The 20,899-nt window shown below is 45.8% G+C and overlaps 1 protein-coding gene across 1 annotated transcript in view; it reads left to right on the forward strand.

Moving 5' to 3' along the window:
* Positions 1-20,899, forward strand: part of TRPM2 (transient receptor potential cation channel subfamily M member 2) — a 1,766,051-nt gene that overhangs the window by 797,203 nt on the left and 947,949 nt on the right. The window contains exon 10 of the mRNA XM_040441475.1: positions 17,967-18,085. Coding sequence (XP_040297409.1) covers positions 17,967-18,085 — 119 coding nt within the window. The remainder of the gene's footprint in view (positions 1-17,966; positions 18,086-20,899) is intronic.

A 20,899-nucleotide genomic window follows, 5' to 3' on the forward strand; every position in this document is an offset into this window, starting at 1 on the left:
AGATCGGCAAAGTGGTGTGTGACAATGGAAGCAATTTGTTGGCGGCATTGAATTTGGGCAAGTTGACACATGTGCCGTGCATGGCACATGTGTTGAATATGATTGTACAACGCTTTGTGCATGAGTACCCAGGCTTACAGGACGTCCTCAAGCAGGCCAGGAAGGTGTGTGGCCATTTCAGGCGTTCCTACACGGCCATGGCGCACTTTTCAGATATTCAGCGGCGAAACAACATGTCAGTGAGGAATTCAACACTCCTAATGTTCGATCGCCTGCTCCAACAAGAAAAAGCTGTCAACGAGTATTTAGAACAGACCTTCAGTGAGATCAGTGAGGACGAGGAACGGGACATGAGTAGCTCGGCATCCAACCTTGTGCAAATGGGGTCTTTCATGCTGTCGTGCCTGTTGAGGGACCCTCGTATAAAAAGGCTGAAGGAGAACGACCTGTACTGGGTGGCCACGCTACTAGACCCCCGGTATAAGCAGAAAGTGACTGAAATGTTACCGAATTACCGGAAGTCGGAAAGGATACAGCAGTTCCAAAATAAATTAAAAAGTATGCTTTACACAGCGTATAATGGTGATGTCACAGCACAACGGGAATCTAACAGGGGAAGAGGTGAAATTAATCCTCCTCCTACCACGACCACGCCGGCAAGGACAGGATGCTTTATTGACGTGTTGTTGATGGACATGCAGAGCTTTTTAAGTCCTACGCATCGCCACAGGCCTTCGGGTTCCACCCTCAGAGACCGACAGGTAGCAGACTACCTCGCCTTAACTGCAGATATTGACACTCTGAGGAGCGATGAACCCCTTGACTACTGGGTGTGCAGGCTTGACCTGTGGCCGGAGCTATCCCAATTTGCGATAGAACTTCTGGCCTGCCCCGCTTCAAGTGTCCTGTCAGAAAGGACCTTCAGTGCAGCAGGAGGTATTGTTACTGAGAAGAGAAGTCCTCACCTTTATTAAGATGAATGAGGCATGGATCCCGAAGGGACTGACAGTGGGCGATACATTTGACTAAAAAAGGCCTGATGAGATGAGCTGCCTTGGGCTAAAAATGGTCCACACACTGCTGTATTTTATCTCTGCATGCCGGATGACTTGCGTGACTTATCCGCCACCAACTAGGGTTCAAACCGCAATGTTTTATTGCACTTTCTGCCTGGAAAACATACATTTTTCTGGCCGCTGCTACAATACCTATTTTTTCAGGCATGTGTAATTTTTCACTGTGGCTGCAAAAACAAAACAAAAAAAAGGCACATACATGTGTCAATTCCCCTTCGTGATCGTTACCTTGTTGTGGTGAAGGGGCTTGCGTATCACAATGAAGTGATTACCTCTGTGAGTGTGTTGGCAATGGCAATGTTGGCACACCCCAGATGACAAGGTCGTTGCTTCATTGTGAACAGACCAAAAGCGATCGGCTGGATAATTTTGCAAAGAAAAAATAATAATTTTCTTTGTGATCATCTAAGGTGATCATTAATGCCTTCTAGGCCAACAATGGGCCCACACTGCAGAATCATTGTTTTCTTGGTCACTTAACTGTCACTGAACTACCTCAGCATGACCATAGGCTTTGAAAAACCCCCATCGCCTGCAATCTCCCAAACGTGCGCACGAGCACAGTCCTCACTACACCAAGATTGACGCATAGAGGAATAAAATTTAAGTCATGAGTGTGTCGACTATTGACAACTCTTTGCGGTTGTCTAAAATCTATTCCATACACGTCCCCAGATAGGGGACATAACAGGGATTAAACTGATAGGAATAGTACAACTTGTGGCGAAACCAACCTCGCCACGATGTTTTGGAGGGGGCTGTTTGCCAGCCTCCTGCCCCAGGATTATGGCCCATACTAACTTTGAAGGAAAAGACAGACCGGCCGCACAGCTTAAATCTGTGGAACTGTTTTGGGCAGGAAAGCCATGCTTGCGGCCGGCCAAATGTGACTTCCATGGAATTCGGGAACCCCTGTTCGGATCTGGGTGATTTTTGGATATGTTGTTCACCCAGATCAGAGCTATCCATGGATGTATACATTATGGGGATGTGTGGGGTTTTGAGGTGTTTTCTGTGTGTTGGGAAAAATGTGTGTTTTCTGTCTGGTAGTGATTAAGTTAGCCCATTACGTTTGGTAATTGTATTTTGTGGATTGCGTCTCAGACAATGCCAGTGTGTTAGTTAATTGCGTCTCAGACAATGGTCATTGTATTTTGTTGATTGCGTTACAGACAGCGAGAAGGGGATTTTGTGTACAATTGCTGGGAAGGTTTCAATACTGTAAATGCATGTGATTGGCTAAAATATAAACTGTCAGTCTTTTACAAGGGCCCCAGGGGGAGTGTCCCTTGCTAGGAGACCTGCATAAAAGGCTGAAAAATAACCCATTAAAGAGTTCCTGCTTTGCCCCTTTATGAAGTCTTGGCTCATGTTTGGGGGATGGGATAACTACACTCTTGGGGATTGCTATATCATAATACTCCCCTGAGCATAAGCTCTTGTAAGAGCTTGTTCCTGGTTCCTGTCTCTGCATTTAGGAGAGGTTCACCCACTGGAGCCTGGAGCCTTGTCGTAGGTCCAAGGTGGGTAGGAGATGGCAAGACCTCCACCAAGTTTCGGCGGTTTGTGGGGTCTGCAGTGCTGACTGTGTCAAGTGGTGTGCTTGGAGTCCTCGGGAAGCACTAGGAGCACCTATCAACGGATACCCGGTCGGGGTGCTAGGCGTTCCGTTACATTGGTGGCAAACAGTGGGATGGCGTCCTAGTGTGAGGAGAAGCAGCTTGGAGACACCGTTCGTGGATTTACAAAATTGAGGGCAACGCTAGTATCCGTACAATGCCCCTGGCTACAGCAATATGGATGCCGTTGGTTCGTGCACAGCATTCCATGAGGAAGATCACCCGGATTACAGGGATGCCGAGTGGAAAGGCGTATGGCACCAGGCCCTGGAGGACGTGCAGCGTCGGAGGGGTGAGAGTCTTCCCAGTGAGGAGCAGAGATTACGAATGCGATTGGCGCTGCGACTACCTCTACTGGGAGAGCAACCATTGACTGAGTGGGTGTCAGAGCTTGAGACACTGGTATGGCAGGAAACCTGGCTGGATGACGCTTACCAAGCACTATGGTGGGAGACAGTCTCCATGGATGGAGGAGTACGCCAAGCCCGAAGGTGAGGAATATAATTGCCCTGGGTTATTGTTGGAGTCTTTTGAAGACATTGACTTTGGGAGCACAGAAGAATCTAGATTTTGGGACATTACTGACTACAGGGGGGACTTGCACAATTGGCCTACAACTAGTGGGGTGAGGGCAGATCTGACCTTTCTGGTCCAAAGGGAGTGGGAGATCGAGAAAGATTATCAACAGTTGTTTCGCTCCATTCAAGCCCAGCGCAAGATACAAGACAGTTGGATACCAGGCCCAGACCTGCAGCCCTACCCCTGGCAAGTCACCGCTGAGGTATCCCCTACTTCCTCACCAACTGTGGAGGTAGGGGACTTCATAGACTGGTACTGGGAGGAACCCAAGTCGGCAGGTGGAGATGGGACCGTAGTCACTCCACCGGCCCAACAGGGTGGCTGGGGAGGCGGCCCAGATCCCCAACTGCCACTGGGAGTCCAGGGGGAGGAGATGGTCGGTCCCTCACCCCTGCAACAACCAGCATCACGGGTAGTGGAGACAGTCGGTCTCACTCCCCAGTGGCAGTGTACTTTGAAGGGACAGGAGACAACCGCTCTCTCTACCCAACCACAGGGGGACAGCATCCCTAACTCCGATGGTGCAGATGGGACCGCAGTCTCTGCACCAGGCCTACCGGGATGCTGGACGGCCGGTACGGATCCCCCACCAACCCTGCAGGAATGCCAGGAGGAGGTAAACAATCCCTCCTCTCCACAGCTGATCCGCAACAAGGTCCTGGGGGCAGGATTCCCTGACCCCATCCCAGCGGAAGAGCTGGCATCTGGGCAGAGCGCAGTCGGCCTCTGCCCTCCCCTATCCTCTTGTCCAGAGGCTGACTCCCCACTGGCTACCCCAGCGGAAGAGCTGGCATCTGGGCAGAGCGCAGTCGGCCTCTGCCCACCAAGTACCTACAGCTCCAAGCTAGAGAACCACAAGGAAGCAAGGAGTAGCAGATGCCCACTTAACAGCTGGGGACATACAGAACAGAGTCAGGCCCCAAAATTTAACAGGTCCAGTATTGGGTTGTGGGTGCACTGCCATACTAACTCAGGTACTGACCGGCGTGAGGTCAGGTATCTGGTTAGTCTTCCCTGGGAGGGGGAGATGTGTGGCGAAACCAACCTCGCCACTGTGTTTTGGAGGGGGCTGTTTGCCTGCTGCCCCAGGAATATGGCCCATACTAACTTTGAAGGAGAAGACAGACCGGCCGCACAGCTTAAATCTGTGGAACTGTTTTGGGCAGGAAAGCCATGCTTGCGATCGGCCAAATGTGACTTCCATGGAATTCGGGAACCCCTGTTCGGATCTGGGTGATTTTTTTGATATGTTGTTCACCCAGATCAGAGCTATCCATGGATGTATACATTATGGGGATGTGTGGGGTTTTGAGGTGTTTTCTGTGTGTTGGGAAAAATGTGTGTTTTCTGTCTGGTAGTGATTAAGTTAGCCCATTACGTTTGGTAATTGTATTTTGTGGATTGCGTCTCAGACAATGCCAGCGTGTTAGTTAATTGCGTCTCAGACTATGCTCATTGTATTTTGTTGATTGCGTTACAGACAGAGGGAAGGGGATTTTGTTTTACAATTGCTGGGAGGGTTTCAATACTGTAAATGCATGTGATTGGCTAAAATATAAACTGTCACAGTCTTTTACAAGGGCCCCAGGGGGAGTGTCCCTTGCTAGGAGACCTGCATAAAAGGCTGAAAAATAACCCATTAAAGAGTTCCTGCTTTGCCCCTTTATGAAGTCTTGGCTCATGTTTGGGGGATGGGATAACTACACTCTTGGGGATTGCTATACCATAATACTCCCCTGAGCATAAGCTCTTGTAAGAGCTTGTTCCTGGTTCCGGTCTCTGCATTTAGGAGAGGTTCACCCACTGGAGCCTGGAGCCTTGTCGTAGGTCCAGGGTGGGTAGGAGACGGCGAGACCTCCACCAAGTTTCGGCGGTTCGTGGGGTCTGCAGTGCTGATGGTGCCAAGTGGAGTGCTTGGAGTCCTCTGGAAGCACTAGGAGCCTATATCAACGGAGGTACCCGGTCGGGGTGCTAGGCGTTCCATTACACTACTTAACATACCACTCATATTGGGATTGCACAGTACATTACATGGCGCACGCGCAGTGCCCAAAATTGGAAGTAAGAGGACCGACCAAGCATCCTTTTCCATCTCCCGGTTCCTAAAATCTATTCCATACACGTCCCCTGATGGGGGACGTAACAGGGATTAAACTGATAGGAATAGTAATACTTAAACACACCACTCATATCTGGTGGCACAGTACAGTCGTGGCCAAAAGTTTTGAGAATGACAAAAATATTAGTTTTCACAAAGTTTGCTGCTAAACTGCTTTTAGATCTTTGTTTAAGTTGTTTCTCTGATGTAGTGAAATAGAATTACACGCACTTCATACGTTTCAAAGGCTTTTATCGACAATTGCATGACATTTATGCAAATAGTCAGTATTTGCAGTGTTGGCCCTTCTTTTTCAGGACCTCTGCAATTCAACTGGGCATGCTCTCAATCAACTTCTGGGCCAATTCCTGACTGATAGCAACCCATTCTTTCATAATCACTTCTTGGAGTTTGTCCAGAATTAGTGGGTTTTTGTTTGTCCACCCGCCTCTGGAGGATTGACCACAAGTTCTCAATGGGATTAAGCTCTGGGGAGTTTCCAGGCCATGGACCCAAAATGTAAACGTTTATCATTTTTGCCTTATGGCACGGTGCTCCATCGTGCTGGAAAATGCATTGTTCTTCATCAAACTGTTGTTGGATTGTTTGAAGAAGTTGCTGTTGGAGGGTGTTTTGGTACCATTCTTTATTCATGGCTGTGTTTTTTGGGCAAAATTGTGAGTGAGCCCACTCCCTTGGATGAGAAGCAACCCCACACATGAATGGTCTCAGGATGCTTTACTGTTGGCATGACACAGGACTGATGGTAGCGCTCACCTTTTCTTTTCCGGACAAGCCTTTTTCCAGATGCCCCAAACAATCGGAAAGAGGCTTCATCGGAGAATATGATTTTGCCCCAGTCCTCAGCAGTCCATTCACCATACTTTCTGCAGAAGATTAATCTGTCCCTGATGTTTTTTTTGGAGAGAAGTGGCTTCTTTGTTGCCCTTCTTGACACCAGGCCATCTTCCAAAAGTCTTCGCCTCACTGTGCGTGCAGATGCGCTCACACCTGCCTGCTGCCATTCCTGAGCAAGCTCTGCACTGGTGGCACTCCGATCCCACAGCTGAATCCTCTTTAGGAGACGATCCTGGCGCTTGCTGGACTTTCTTGGATGCCCTGAAGCCTTCTTAACAAGAATTGAACCTCTTTCCTTGAAGTTCTTGATGATCCTATAAATTGTTGATTGAGGTGCAATCTTAGTAGCCACAATATCCTTGCCTGTGAAGCCATTTTTATGCAACGGAATGATGGCTGCACGCGTTTCTTTGCAGGTCACCATGGTTAACAATGGAAGAACAATGATTTCAAGCATCACCCTCCTTTTAACATGTCAAGTCTGCCATTTTAACCCAATCAGCCTGACATAATGATCTCCAGCCTTGTGCTCGTCAACGTTCTCACCTGAGTTAACAAGACGATTACTGAAATGATCTCAGCAGGTCCTTTAATGACAGCAATGAAATGCAGTGGAAAGTTTTCTTTGGGATTAAGTTAATTTTCATGGCAAAGAAGGACTATGCAATTCATCTGATCACTCTTCATAACATTCTGGAGTATATGCAAATTGCTATTATAAAAACTTAAGGAGCAACTTTTCCAATTTCCAATATTTATGTAATTCTCAAAACTTTTGGCCACGACTGTACATTGCAAGCCGTACGCGCAGTGCCCCAAATTGGAAGTAAGAGGACCGACCAAGCATCTTTTTCCATCTCCCGGTTCCTAAAATCTATTCCATACACCGGCCCCTGATAGGGTACAAAATAGAGATTATACTGTTAAGAACTGATTTTTTTTTAAATTTAAAAAAAGGACAGCGTCTGCGGAGCTGGGTATTTTTTGGCCGCGTTACTGAACGCTCATGCACAATGGCTATAGGCTCATGCGTCCATTTGCGGAGGTGACAAACCTGGTCAGTCAAACCCAAGGCAACATCATCGACCTCATCCCATATGCGTTTTTTCTGGAGCATGCCCTGCGAAGAGTGGTGGATCAGGCCGTAGATGAGCATGAAGAGGAAGAGTTGTGATCACCATCACCACCAGAAGCAGCCTTGTCGTCGTCGATTGCTGGACCTGCGGCAACGCAGAGAGAGGAGTCTGAAGAAGAGGAGTCAGAGGAGGAAGGTGGCTTTGAGGAGGTGGAAGACCAACCACAGCAGGCATCCCAGGGGGCTTGTTGTCACCTTTCAGGGACCCTTGGTGTTGTACGTAGCTGGGTGGAGGAAGAGACCTTCAATGATGTCAGTGAGGACAAGGAACGGGACATGGCTAGTTTGGTATCCAACCTTGTGCAAATGGGGAGTTTGCGGTTGTGCAAATGGACTGTTTTCGGTTGTTTGCGGTGCGTTAAACGGGAAGTTTGGTCTGTCACTGTGAAGCGGGCGTAACCCTTGCACTACCTGATTGATACAACATCATACCTGATCGTATACACACACTGGATGTTTTAAAGCACGTTATTCCAAACAATTTAGGAATGTTGGGTGATTTATGCCCTTTATGGATTAAAACCCGACTCTGCGTCAACTACGTCATTTTCCATGGGAGTTTTGCCATGGATCCCCCTCCGGCATGCCACAGTCCAGGTGTTAGTCCCCTTGAAACAACTTTTCCATCACTATTGTGGCCAGAAAGAGTCCCTGTGGGTTTTAAAATTCGCCTGCCTATTGAAGTCTATGGCGGTTCGCCCGTTCGCGAAAATTTGCATTCGCCGTTCGCGAACTGAAAATTTTAAGTTCGCGACATCTCTACCTATAAACGGTGTCTGCAGTGAATAGTCATATCTGAGCTGCAATAGCGTGTGATCTATCCCCTTGACTTCGTCGGCCGCGTGACAGGCCATCACGTGACCGCCGATTATCTCGCAGGATTATTACGTCACCTAAGGTCCTCAACTGTTTATCTGGTGAACGCAGTCGTACTCGTGCCACCGCACGGTCCGCCTGTGATCCCACCCCTTAGGACGGCGATAGGGCAGATGGTCTCATTGACACCATCTGTCTCTATTTCACACTAATTGGTGTACTCTGATTGGAGGAGCACTTACTCAAATATAGCCCCTCCAGTAGAAAGAACTGAAAATCCCAGAGGAAGGTTTCCACCAAACGCGCGTTGGGGTGTGCGGTCCTCCTGTGGAGTTATCACTTTAAATTACGGTATGTGACCTCTCATGTTTACATTGCATTTACTATTTTTGTTGAGCCTCTGAATATGATTTTACCATGCTCTTTCGCCACTCGTTTGTTGCTTGCACATGCACTTTATAATGGTATCTGTTGCACTTTATTAAATAGATGTCTACTCAATTGATGATTTATGTACTTGCAGAGCTGTTATCTCTCACTGCCCATTTGCAGTTTGCTCTTGCACTTTATAATATACGGCACCTTCTGCTTCCATTGATTAAGACATCTCTCTCTATATATATATATATATATATATATATATATATATATATATATATATATATATATACGAAACAAAAAAAGTAGATGAGCAGCACACACACTGGTAGGTGCAATTCCTTGGAACAGACCACTTGATCCAATTTAGATACGTATAGAAGAAACCAAGGCAGCACACAGGTATCCGTGAAAACCCCCATGTGAAGACAACGTTTCAGCTCTCTCTATGGAGCCTTTGTCAAGCCATAACATTCAGTGCTTAAATAGCATACAAAATTACTGTGCAATTTACATGATTATAATCTAATTAATACACAAAATCATAACAAAACGGTGAATAATAATTATACAGATTCATGATCTACATATGATACTCAAGCCTTAAACATGATCAATCTGTGTCCAAATTGTGATCGATACAAAAATCATAAACTAGATAGATATAGTATAAAAACATAGTGATTACTCATTGTTTACAGGTGACCATGATTGTGTAATTTATAAAAAAGCAATAAAAAACAATGGATATCTCACATATTCTGGAAGACAGCAGGATTCACCCGGCGTCCGGAACTTGAAAATGCGCATGCGCGGGACACAATTCGTACCGCAAGACTTTCTATAATGGGCAGAGATCGGCAGCCCACAATAAAGATGGCCGCACGGCAGCAGCGGCGCAACGAGCATGCTCACTCCCACACATGGGCGGACACGGATCAGCCGGCATCAACATCATGTGATCAGTCACATGATGCACACACATCAATACGTCACGGGCTTGTCTTAATCTCACATTCTAGCTTACATTAACGTAGAAAACAGGGGGTCCAGCGGTTTTGATCAAAACGATGGGAAAACCCACTCTCAGGTTTCACCGCCTCCTCCCCATAATATTAAAATATAATGCCCTCCACGTCCGTGCATCACAAACATTCATACACCTGACTCATATGCCCGCAGCCTCCACCTGTAACCCAATCGGAGGCAACAGGCATTAGAGGCAACTGTGGACACAGACATCACCGTGAGGAGGTTCTGTACCGCAGTCGCCCCCTTTAGGAGAACATGCGTATGTCAACCATACTCCACATGTGTCTAGCCCCCGGTCCCCGTCCAGCCACATACTAGTCTGGAAGAGTCACGCTCCAGATCGCCACTGCCACCCAGCGCCATCCACAGTGTCAAGCCCCAGGTATCCGCACATAAGTCATACATATTTAACATAAATACATATCAATAGTATCAACTATTTTAATGCTGGTAGGACCTGCAGTCTTCCAGTATTCACAGAGATAATCCAATTGTAGAATGCAACTTCACGTTAATCTACAAAAAAATATAGAGAGACAATATTAATAATCAGCTTAGAGCATCTTAACGGAAATAAGCAAATAACGCCATATCAGCATGGCTTTGTGAGGGATCGGTCATGTCAAACTAATTTAATCAGTTTCTATGAGGAGGTAAGTTCTAGACTTGACAGTGGCGAATCAATGGATGTCGTATATCTGGACTTCTCCAAAGCATTTGACACTGTACCACATAAAAGGTTAGTATATAAAATGAGAATGCTTGGACTGGGAGAAAACATCTGTAAGTGGGTAAGTAACTGGCTCAATGATAGAAAACAGAGGGTGGTTATTAACGGTACATACTCAGATTGGGTCACTGTCACTAGTGGAGTACCTCAGGGGTCAGTATTGGGCCCTATTCTCTTCAATATATTTATTAATGATCTTGTAGAAGGCTTGCATAGTAAAATATCAATTTTCGCAGATGACACTAAACTGTGTAAAGTAATTAACACTGAAGAGGACAGTATACTGCTACAGAGGGATCTGGATAGATTGGAGGCTTGGGCAGATAAGTGGCAGATGAGGTTTAACACTGACAAATGTAAGGTTATGCACATGGGAAGGAATAATGCAAGTCACCCGTACATAGTAAATGGTAAAACACTCGGTAACACTGACATGGAAAAGGATCTAGGAATTTTAATAAACAGCAAACTAAGCTGCAAAAAACAGTGTCAGGCAGCTGCTGCCAAGGCCAATAAGATAATGGGTTGCATCAAAAGGGGCATAGATGCCCGTGATGAGAACATATTCCTACTACTTTACAAATCATTAGTCAGACCATACATGGAGTACTGTGTACAGTTCTGGGCTCCAGTGAACAAAGCAGACATAGCAGAGCTGGAGATGGTCCAGAGGAGGGCAACTAAAGTAATAACTGGAATGGGGCAACTACAGTACCCTGAAAGATTATCAAAATTAGGGTTATTCACGTTAGAAAAAAGACGACTGAGGGGAGATCTAATTACTATGTATAAATATATCAGGGGTCAGTACAGAGATCTATCCTATCATCTATTTATCCCCAGGACTGTGACTGTGACGAGGGGACATCCTCTGCGTTTGGAGGAAAGGTTTGTACAAAAACATAGAAAAGGATTCTTTACGGTAAGAGCAGTGAGACTATGGAACTCTCTGCCTGAGGAGGTGGTGATGGTGAGTACAATAAAGGAATTCAAGAGGGGCCTGGACGTATTTCTGGAGTGTAATAATATTACAGGCTATAGCTACTAGAGAGGGGTCATTGATCCAGAGAGTTATTCTGATTGCATGATTGGAGTCGGGAAGGAATTTTTTATTCCCCTAAAGTGAGGAAAATTGGCTTTTACCTCACAGTTTTTTTTTGCCTTCCTCTGGATCAACTTGCAGGATAACAGGCCGAACTGGATGGACAAATGTCTTTTTTCGGCCTTATGTACTATGTTACTATGTTAGCTTATGGTATAGCGATTGCACTTATAGACAACCTCACACAAGAGACAAGTACAATTTTTCAGAACCCCACATATATTTCACAACAAGGGATTTTACAGGGTCACCTACATTAATGACAAATATACAAGATGGAAAACAAATAAGACAAGACTAAGAGAGTCAAACCACCCTAAAATCTACATTGAGCCCCATTGGTTTCAGAGTCTTAAGCTCAAAAATCCAATAGAGCTCCCTTCTTTTAAGACGTATCGTTCTGTCCCCACCCCGTCTGGGTAAGGGCACTTGTTCAAGTATCCTAAACCAGGGGATACCCCAAAAAACTTGTTTCAGAGAGTATTCACAAAACCCAAGTTAGGATGAGAGATGGAGACCCTGTGAGATCCAAAGAATCCATACAAAGGATACCGCTGGTGACTGATTATTGCATCAGTAGCCCTCAGGTGTCTTCCGTTGTCAGGAAACACTGGTCGATTTTAAACAGTGGTTTCGACAACATAGAAGAATTTAAAGTTCCTCCTCTTTTCTCCTTTCGGAGAAGCCGAAATTTAGGAGATAAACTAGTCAAAACAAGGTTAAACCAGCACAGATATACCATAAGAAAAAAGAGGCTGGATTTATCTGTACCTAAGCATTTTGCAGAAGCAGGACATGTAGAACGGGATCTCAAGTTTAGGATACTTGAACAAGTGCCCTTACCCAGACGGGGTGGGGACAGAACGATACGTCTTAAAAGAAGGGAGCTCTATTGGATTTTTGAGCTTAAGACTCTGAAACCAATGGGGCTCAATGTAGATTTTAGGGTGGTTTGACTCTCTTAGTCTTGTCTTATTTGTTTTCCGTCTTGTATATTTGTCATTAATGTAGGTAACCCTGTAACATCCCTTGTTGTGAAATATATGTGGGGTTCTGAAAAATTGTACTTGTCTCTTGTGTGAGGTTGTCTATAAGTGCAATCGCTATACCATAAGCTGATTATTAATATTGTCTCTCTATATTTTTTTGTAGATGAACGTGAAGTTGCATTCTACAATTGGATTATCTCTGTGAATACTGGAAGACTGCAGGTCCTACCGGCATTAAAATAGTTGATACTATTGATATGTATTTATGTTAAATATGTATGACTTATGTGCGGATACCTGGGGCTTGACACTGTGGATGGCGCTGGGTGGCAGTGGCGATCTGGAGCGTGACTCTTCCAGACTAGTATGTGGCTGAACGGGGATCGGGGGTGAGACACATGTGGAGTATGGTTGACATACGCATGTTCTCCTAAAGGGGGCGACTGCGGTACAGAACCTCCTCACGGTGATGTCTGTGTCCACAGTTGCCTCTAATGCCTGTTGCCTCCGATTGGGTTACAGGTGGAGGCTGCGGGCATATGAGTCAGGTGCATGAATGTTTGTGATGCACGGACGTGGAGGGCATTATATTTTAATATTATGGGGAGTATAAGAAATAAATTTAGGACAGAACCTGGGTAAGGTATTTAATAACTAAATTAACTAATGCCACCAAAGGCAATGAAACCTATCTTGACCCAGGTATTACTTAAAACTTCACTTTTATTTTTAGTGTACTAAAACCTACATCACAATAGGTAATTGAAAAAGGAGGGGGTAACTTTATTAGTTTTCTACTAATCAAAAAATCCTAAAGTTAAAATTACAGTCTCAACTCACAGGACCGGACTTTATAAATGAGAGGGACCAGGAGAGTGCACTATCTCCCACCCTCACACTGGTAGGTAACAGTGTCACCGTCTGCAGGACTGATAATGGCTCGATACTGCTGTCCGTGGCAGTGTAAAGCAGAGGGGACTAAAGTGACGTCAACCCTCTATAACGGGAGAAAGGAGACTCCCATACACACAGCTAATCAGCTGAGAGTAAAATACTAGCCAAAGCTCCACAGTTCCGGCTACACTGTAAACAATATCAAAACTACTTGATGGATTGATAACTGTGCTAGTGTGCTAGTCCATTCGGACAGTCACAGTTCAAACACTATGAGAAAAGAGACCGCACATTAAAACAGAAAGAAACTGCCCCCCGACATGTTTCGCCAGTAAACTGGCTTCTTCAGGGGAAATGGGCAGCCCTCAACTCATAGCCAAGGGAGGGAAAAGGGAAGGCAGCGCTCAACTCATAGCCTGAGAGAAAAAAATAACTCTCAGGCTGAGCTGAGTGCTGCGATTGGCCAGCGCTACAGACTGGGAGAAGGAGACGCCTGCAGGCTCCTCCCAGTTGAGCCGAAAATCTGAAGCTACCGGAGCCTATACCGGAAGAACGGAGCGGCGCCCAGGGATAATAGTAAGTGCAGGGAGATCCCTGGGCGCCGCTCTCCATGTCTGTATGCTTAGTTTAGATTTTGTATTGTAGTGAAAGGTCCTCTTTAACTGACAAGTCCGGCGATGCATAGGTAAGTCCTTACATGTGCCTGTGCGCGAGCCGGTCTGAAATGAAATGTGGTCTCCGGGTGCAGGCAGTTCCGAGAACCGCCCGATGAAGGCACCCGGTGGCTGTTCTCGGAACTGCCTGCTCCGGGTGACCTATCACGACCGGCGTGCTGATCACATATGTGACGCCAAGGGAGGGAAAAGGGAAGGCCCTGTCCAAGGGAGAGGAAAAGATGGTGACCCCTAACTCACCTTTAGGCTGGCACCTGACTGCCCTGACTTCCCTAGACGGGTTTCTCACCCGTACTCCAATCGCGTGCCTAAACACATGGCATTATAACAGATAAGCGTATCCTCCTGTCAACTGAAAATGCTGACAGATTGACTCATATAAAAATGAACAAGGCCTGGATTGACCATGACTTCTCGACTTCACTAGAGGAATGCTGATGAACATAAAGGCACTTTATATGTGTTGTATTTAATGTAGCTAATAGACTGTATTCCCATGCACCCCTTCCACCACAAACAATGGTATATGGTTGAATCTTAATTTTCTCCTCCTCCTCCTCCTCTTCCGTCATATCAACATGCATTGCTTATTCGTCACATATGATGCCCTCGCATATATGGCCTTTGAATATAATTTTTTAGAGGATCCATTTACCAGCAGGCCCTCACATCTAATTTTTTACAGGGTCAGCTCTCCAGCCCCCGTAATCATGTGCCAGTAACAAGAGCCCCCCTAATCTGCCAGTAACAAGAGCCCCCCCAATCATGTGCCAGTAACGAGAGCCCCCCTAATGTGCCAGTAACAAGAGCCCCCCTAATGTGCCAGTAACAAGAGGCCCCCTTAATGTGCCAGTAAAACTATTGTAGATATAAAAATTAAAAAACACTTACCTCCATGTCAGTGATGCGATGCAGGCCTCTTCCAGCCTGTGTCCCGCGCTGTATGGCTCAGGCGGCACGATGACGTCATTGCGCCACCTGCGCCGGCCGGCGATACAGATGACTATGGAGATGAGCGCTTCCACAATGGAAGCGCTCATCTCCATGTGCCCTGCGGCCGCCGCTCCCGCTTCTGAACAGCTCGGGGGGCGGGGGGCAATTGCCCCGTTGCCCCCCCCCCTGGATCCGCCAGTGGTAGGCACACACCGCTTCTTCCCCTGGAGTCAGAGAAGTGTGAGCAGATGTCCCCTGACTCCTGTGCCTGAGATGTGCTCCAGGGAAGCAGCAGGGAGATGTAGGCACCCATCGCTCGTCCCCCTGGTTGGAGAGAAGTGTCAGCAGCTGTGCCCTGACTGCCATGCCCAGCTATAGCTCCAGAGATGCGGCAGAGAGATGTAGGTTCAGCGGCTGTGCAGGGACTCCCGTGCCCAGCAGGAGTTTCAGAGAGGCAGCAGGAAGATGTAGGCACCCGTCTCTCCTCCCCCTGGAGGTTGAAAAGTGCCAGGGGCTGGCCAATCACTCCCCTGCCTATCAGGTTCCAGGGAGGTGGCAGTGAGATGGAGGCACCCAAAGCTCCTTCCCCTGGAGGCGGAGAAGTGCCAGGGGCTGGCCACTCACTCTCCTGCCCAGCGGGAGTTCAAGGAAGGTGCCCACAGTGTGTAGGCAGTCACCGCTCCTTCCCCTGAAGGCAGAGAAGTATCAGTGGCTGTCCAGTGATTGCCTACACACAGCAGCCACTTCCCTGGAACTCCCGCTGGGCAGTGGACTCTACACACAGCGGCCGCATCACTACTAGTAATGAGCGGCAGGGGCAATGTTTGCGATGCGAACGTTCGCGGCCAACACTAGTAGCAGCTAGGAACATGCAACTGGTCTTGTTTGAAAGCTGAAATACAGCAGGTCTTTTATACAAGACCAGAATGACAGCTAAAGTTCAAGCAACAGAGGATAAATCGCTGTTAGAAATCGAGTCAGGAATAATCGCAGGTAAAATCTGCTTTTACTTTCACTTTCCTCTCCATTCACTGCATCCCGATTTCTATCTTCCCCTGTACTAAACATATTGCTGTCATTCTGGTATTGTCTGAAAGCTTGGAATGTCAGCCAATACAAAGCTGGTACCAAACCAGAGATATGAGCAGTTTATGCAGCCCCCTCTTCCTGTCAGAGTGGAGGAGAACGAGGGAGAAGCTGCAGAGCTGACAGGCTGCAGAAGTTGAGAAAAATATATGGAAATGTGTGTGACATTATCATCAATATAGTGACCCACATAACAAAATTATGTTATTTTTACCACACAAGAAATGCCATTAAAAAAGCCACTAAATAATTTAAACATTTTTTTTTTATCTTTCCCCTTAAACATAAATTAATAAAAGTTATTTAATAAACTATATATGTTCCTAAAAATCCTTTTAATGTGACTATTAAAAGGCTAAAACAAATGCTTACTGATTTCATGTAATTACAGGGCTTGTCTCTGGTTAGCTATATGTAAGAGGATACACTCTCTGGGGTAGTGGAGGAAGTTATCTGCATTCTCATTGGTCCTGCTAGTTCATGTGAGGAGAGCAAGGGCTTATTGGAAGTGAGGGAAATACAGGATGGCCTCAAGGACATGGCAAAGATCAACACAGGAAGTGCAGCAGAGGCCATCTTAGGAAGATGCTGAAATAGAGGCACAGAGAAATAGGGTTGCTAAGGGCTGAACACAGACATCAGAAAGGTATAATTAGCTTAAAAGTAAAGCTTCACTCCACCGCTTCGAAGAAATGGCTTCCTGGGAATCTCGGACCCATTTGATATTCTTGAAAAAGTGGGCCCCTTGGACAAAATATAGATTTATCCAACACTAACAGTTTTACGTCTCCTTCTCCTTCCAAAAGATAAATAGTTCAGTTTAATAGCCTGATATCAGTGGGGTGTGTTCCTCCCCCCCTCCTTGGCCCTAAAGTGCAGTCTACTCAATTAGATGCTAGAATCATGGCATCGTGTGCCCGAATTATTTTACCCAATCATACTTCCTCGAATACAACTGTACTATGCCTGTCGAGTATAACCAGATTCTTTTTCCATATGACTGATGTATAACTCTAATAAGCTTTGTTTCTCCCAATTATTGGATTGTAATTTCAGCCTCTCCTAATCCTTCATGTACTTCAAGATGTCCAGATGCTTATGTGAATGGTACCGATTTACACCAATGTTGGTGTTATGTTACAATGTATTTTTTCTAAGAATATAATAAAAAACTTTTAAAACTTAAAAAAAAAAAAAAAAAAAGTAAAGCTTCACGAATATCTTCCCTTCAGCATCACATATGTTAGGAAATTCATTTTTGGTAGTGAATGTAATTCAGATATAAATGTAATTCAGTCCTGTAATGCAAGATTTCTATACTGTGGATGGTTCTCATGCTTGAATAATATGATACTGATTGATTATTGTAACTGCTATATTGAAAAAACAATAAAACCTTATTCTCGCGCCTGCGCCGTGTGTGTCTGTATTCGGCGCAGTGACTGTCTGACCGCTCCCGAACAGACGACGCCCGGCCGGTCAGACAGTCACTGTGCCTGCGCCGAAAACAGACGCACACGGCGCAGGCGCGAGAATAAGGCCGATGGATGAGATGGAGGCTGGCAATCTAGAGATGGGCGGGCTTGACGGACAAGTGGGGCGGAATACAGGGTGAGTAGACGGAGCCTCTAGGTGCTGAAAAGACTCCCCCATAGCACCTAGAGGCTCATTTGCATAGCAATAAAAATAGTTTTTTTAGTGTAACGGCTGCACACAAAGATCTTAGAATAGCATGGTTAGGTAGAGCAGACACTAGCAGATCACTAGTGTCTGACAGCTAATTAGGTCCAAATGAGGTGGTAGAAACCCTTTAATCAGCAGGAGTGCTGAGACCCAGAACCCCACCCGTCTGTTATTCATTGCCAGATAATAGGCCATCAGTATTCCAAACCAGAAACCACATTGTTTCAAATGTTAATATTTTTTTTTAATTAAAATGTATTGCTTTAAAATTATTATTTTTGCAGGTGCTGTACGACCCTGATGGATTTGGCCTTTTAAAACAAACTTTTTTGTATATCAGTGACTTCTGGAATAAGCTGGATGTCTGTGCCATTCTGATTTTCATCAGTGGTTTGATCTGCAGGTTAGAAAAAAATACTTCCTTTTTTCATGTATGTATGAACTTATGACAGGTATTGCATTCCCATATTGTATTGCAACCATACAAATAGGAAATATACAGTGCCTTGAAAAACTATTCATACCTTTTGAACTTTTCTAAATTTTTTCACATTACACCCACAGACTGAAATGTATTTTAGGCCTCATGCACATGAGCTTGTCCATTTTGCGATCCACAAATTGTGGATCTGCAAAATACGTATAACGGCTGTGTGCGTTCTGCAGTTTGCAGAACGGATTGTCCAGCCCTCAACAGAGCAGTCATAGCCTTGTTTTTGATATGGACAAGAATAGGACATGTTCTATTTTATTTTTGCCAGGCTGCAGAATGGACGTTCGAATGTGGACAGCAAATGGAGTGCTGTCCGCATCTTTTGCGGCCCCATTGAAGTGAATTTGTCTGCATCCAGCCAACAAAAAATGCAGCTCGGATGCAGACCCAAACCCCGATTATGTGCATGAGGCCTTATTGGGATTTTATTTGATAGACCAACACAAAGTAGCAAGTATGTGGGAAGTGAATAGAAAATGATACATGATTTTAATATTTTTAATAAATAAAAATCTGGAAAGTGTGGCGTTCATTTATATTCAGCCTCCTGGACTCTGATACCCCTAAATAAAATACAGCGTGACCAATTGCCTTCAGAAGTCACCTAATTAGTAAATAGAGTCCACCTGTGTGTAATTTATTCTCCTTATAACTACAGCTGATCTTTGATGGTCTCAGAGATTTGTTAGTAGTGTTTATCGAGCATGCTCGGCCAAATACCGCGTGTGTTCGAGCTCGATGCTAGAGTTTCTTCCCCGCTACGCAGCCAATAAATGTGCAGGTAAGTACTGCCACTCACTGTAATGCTGCAGCCATGTTTCTTACTGGCATTACAGTGATTGGCTGTCCGGAACGCGTCATCGGATGCTATAAAGCACCCGATGACGTGGTTTGGCTCAGTGTTAGTCAGGGAGAGCTGTGCTATAGAAGGGACAGATAGTGTAGGGAATTGATTTCAATAGAATTTTATCTTTTTGTTAGGCAGGGTTGGTTTTAGAGACCCAAAAGTCCTTTTAGGGACTATTGTTGTCTCTGGCAGCAATATATATTTTTAGAGCAACCTGCGCTAAATTGCGTGCTATTGTTTTGGCGCTGCATTACCGCCCCTACATTACCTGCGCTACATCTCCAGTATAACGTTAGCGCATCCGAAATATCAGTGACAGTCAAATTTTTTCGCTGCTGGTGTCAGTGACATTTCCTGTTCTACATCACCTGTATAACGTTTGCCCATCCTAAACATTAGTGACATTCAGTCTAATTTTTTTGCTGCTGATGGCAGCGACATTACCTGAGCTACATCTCCTGTATAATGTTTGCCCATCCTAAAAATCAGTGACATTCAGTCTAATTTATCTGCACTACTGTACGTGTGACATACTTGCAAGCATATATACCATTTAATATGTGGAAGGCAAGTAGTAAGGGATAGGGAAGTGGCCGTGCTGCTGATGGTGCACGCAGAGGCCGTTGCCCTGTGCACGGTGAAACTGTGCCTGCTGCCATAGCACAAGAAACACACTCATCCACGTTACCTAACTTCAATGTCACGAGGGTGTCAAGAGCCACGTCTGACTCCGTTATACCCGGGGTCAGGAAGTCGCAGCGGGTGGCTGCGCGCTCTATGTCTAAAGATAGTGCTGTTACTTAATGGTAGCTTTCTGGGTTTGCCTTGCAATCCTTTTTGTCTCACTCAGGGATCCGTAGCTTCTTCTCCTCAGCTGTTTCTTGTCCAGAACTCCCAACCTCCTTATATTCCCCTGTCCCACTTCTCTGGTCGCCAGATATAGAGCTTCCTGCCTGGACTTCTATACTGACCCACTGGAGCTGAGTTGCTGTTAATCCCTGGTTGTCGTACCAGAGTATTACCCTCCGGATCCCTGTTGGTTGTTTGTTGTCGCCCACCTGGGACTATGTTTTGTCAGTATTGTCTGTCTTCTCCCTAGTGTTTCCCTTTAGGTGTTAGTGGTGCGGACTAGAGTTCCCACCTCCCTATTCACTACGTAGGGCTTATCTTAGGGAAAGCCAGGGTTTAGGAACGTGATCGGCGTACGGGTGAGAAACCCGTCTAGGGACGTCAGGTGCCAGCCTCAAGGTGAGTTGGGGGTCACCATCTTTCCCTCTCCCTTGGACAGGGCCTTCCTTTTCCCTCCCTTTGCATCACGTATGTGATCGGCACGCCGGTCGTGATATTATATCTGGCCCTTATTTTGTTTAAAAAAAAAAATAATAAAAAAAAAAATGTATATATTTTTTTTCTGCCTATTTAGAATCCAGCATGGATCCTATTGCCGCTTTGACAAAGCAACTTCAAGGCCTGTCTTTGGAGGTGGCAGGATTGAAGGCATCGGTCCTCCAGCAACAGCAGCAATTGCAGCAGACCGCAAGTCCTGCAGTTGCTATGGGTAACCAGGTTGCTCCGGAACCCAAGGTTGTTCTTCCTGACAGATTTTCTGGGGGAAGGGACAAATTTGTAATGTTCCGTGAGGCCTGTAAGTTATATTTTAGGCTGCGCCCTTACTCCTCTGGTAATGAAGAACAGCGGGTGGTGATTGTTATTTGCCTGCTTCAAGGGGACCCGCAATCCTGGGCGTTTTCTTTACCCACTGATTCTCCGGCTCTCCGGTCTGTGGAGGAATTTTTTGGGGCCTTGGGTCTCATATATGATGACCCTGACCGAATCGCCCTGGCTGAGTCGAAATTACGGAGACTCCTACAAGGAGA

This window comes from Bufo bufo, chromosome 7, assembly GCF_905171765.1.
Source record: "Bufo bufo chromosome 7, aBufBuf1.1, whole genome shotgun sequence".
Taxonomy (NCBI): domain Eukaryota; kingdom Metazoa; phylum Chordata; class Amphibia; order Anura; family Bufonidae; genus Bufo; species Bufo bufo.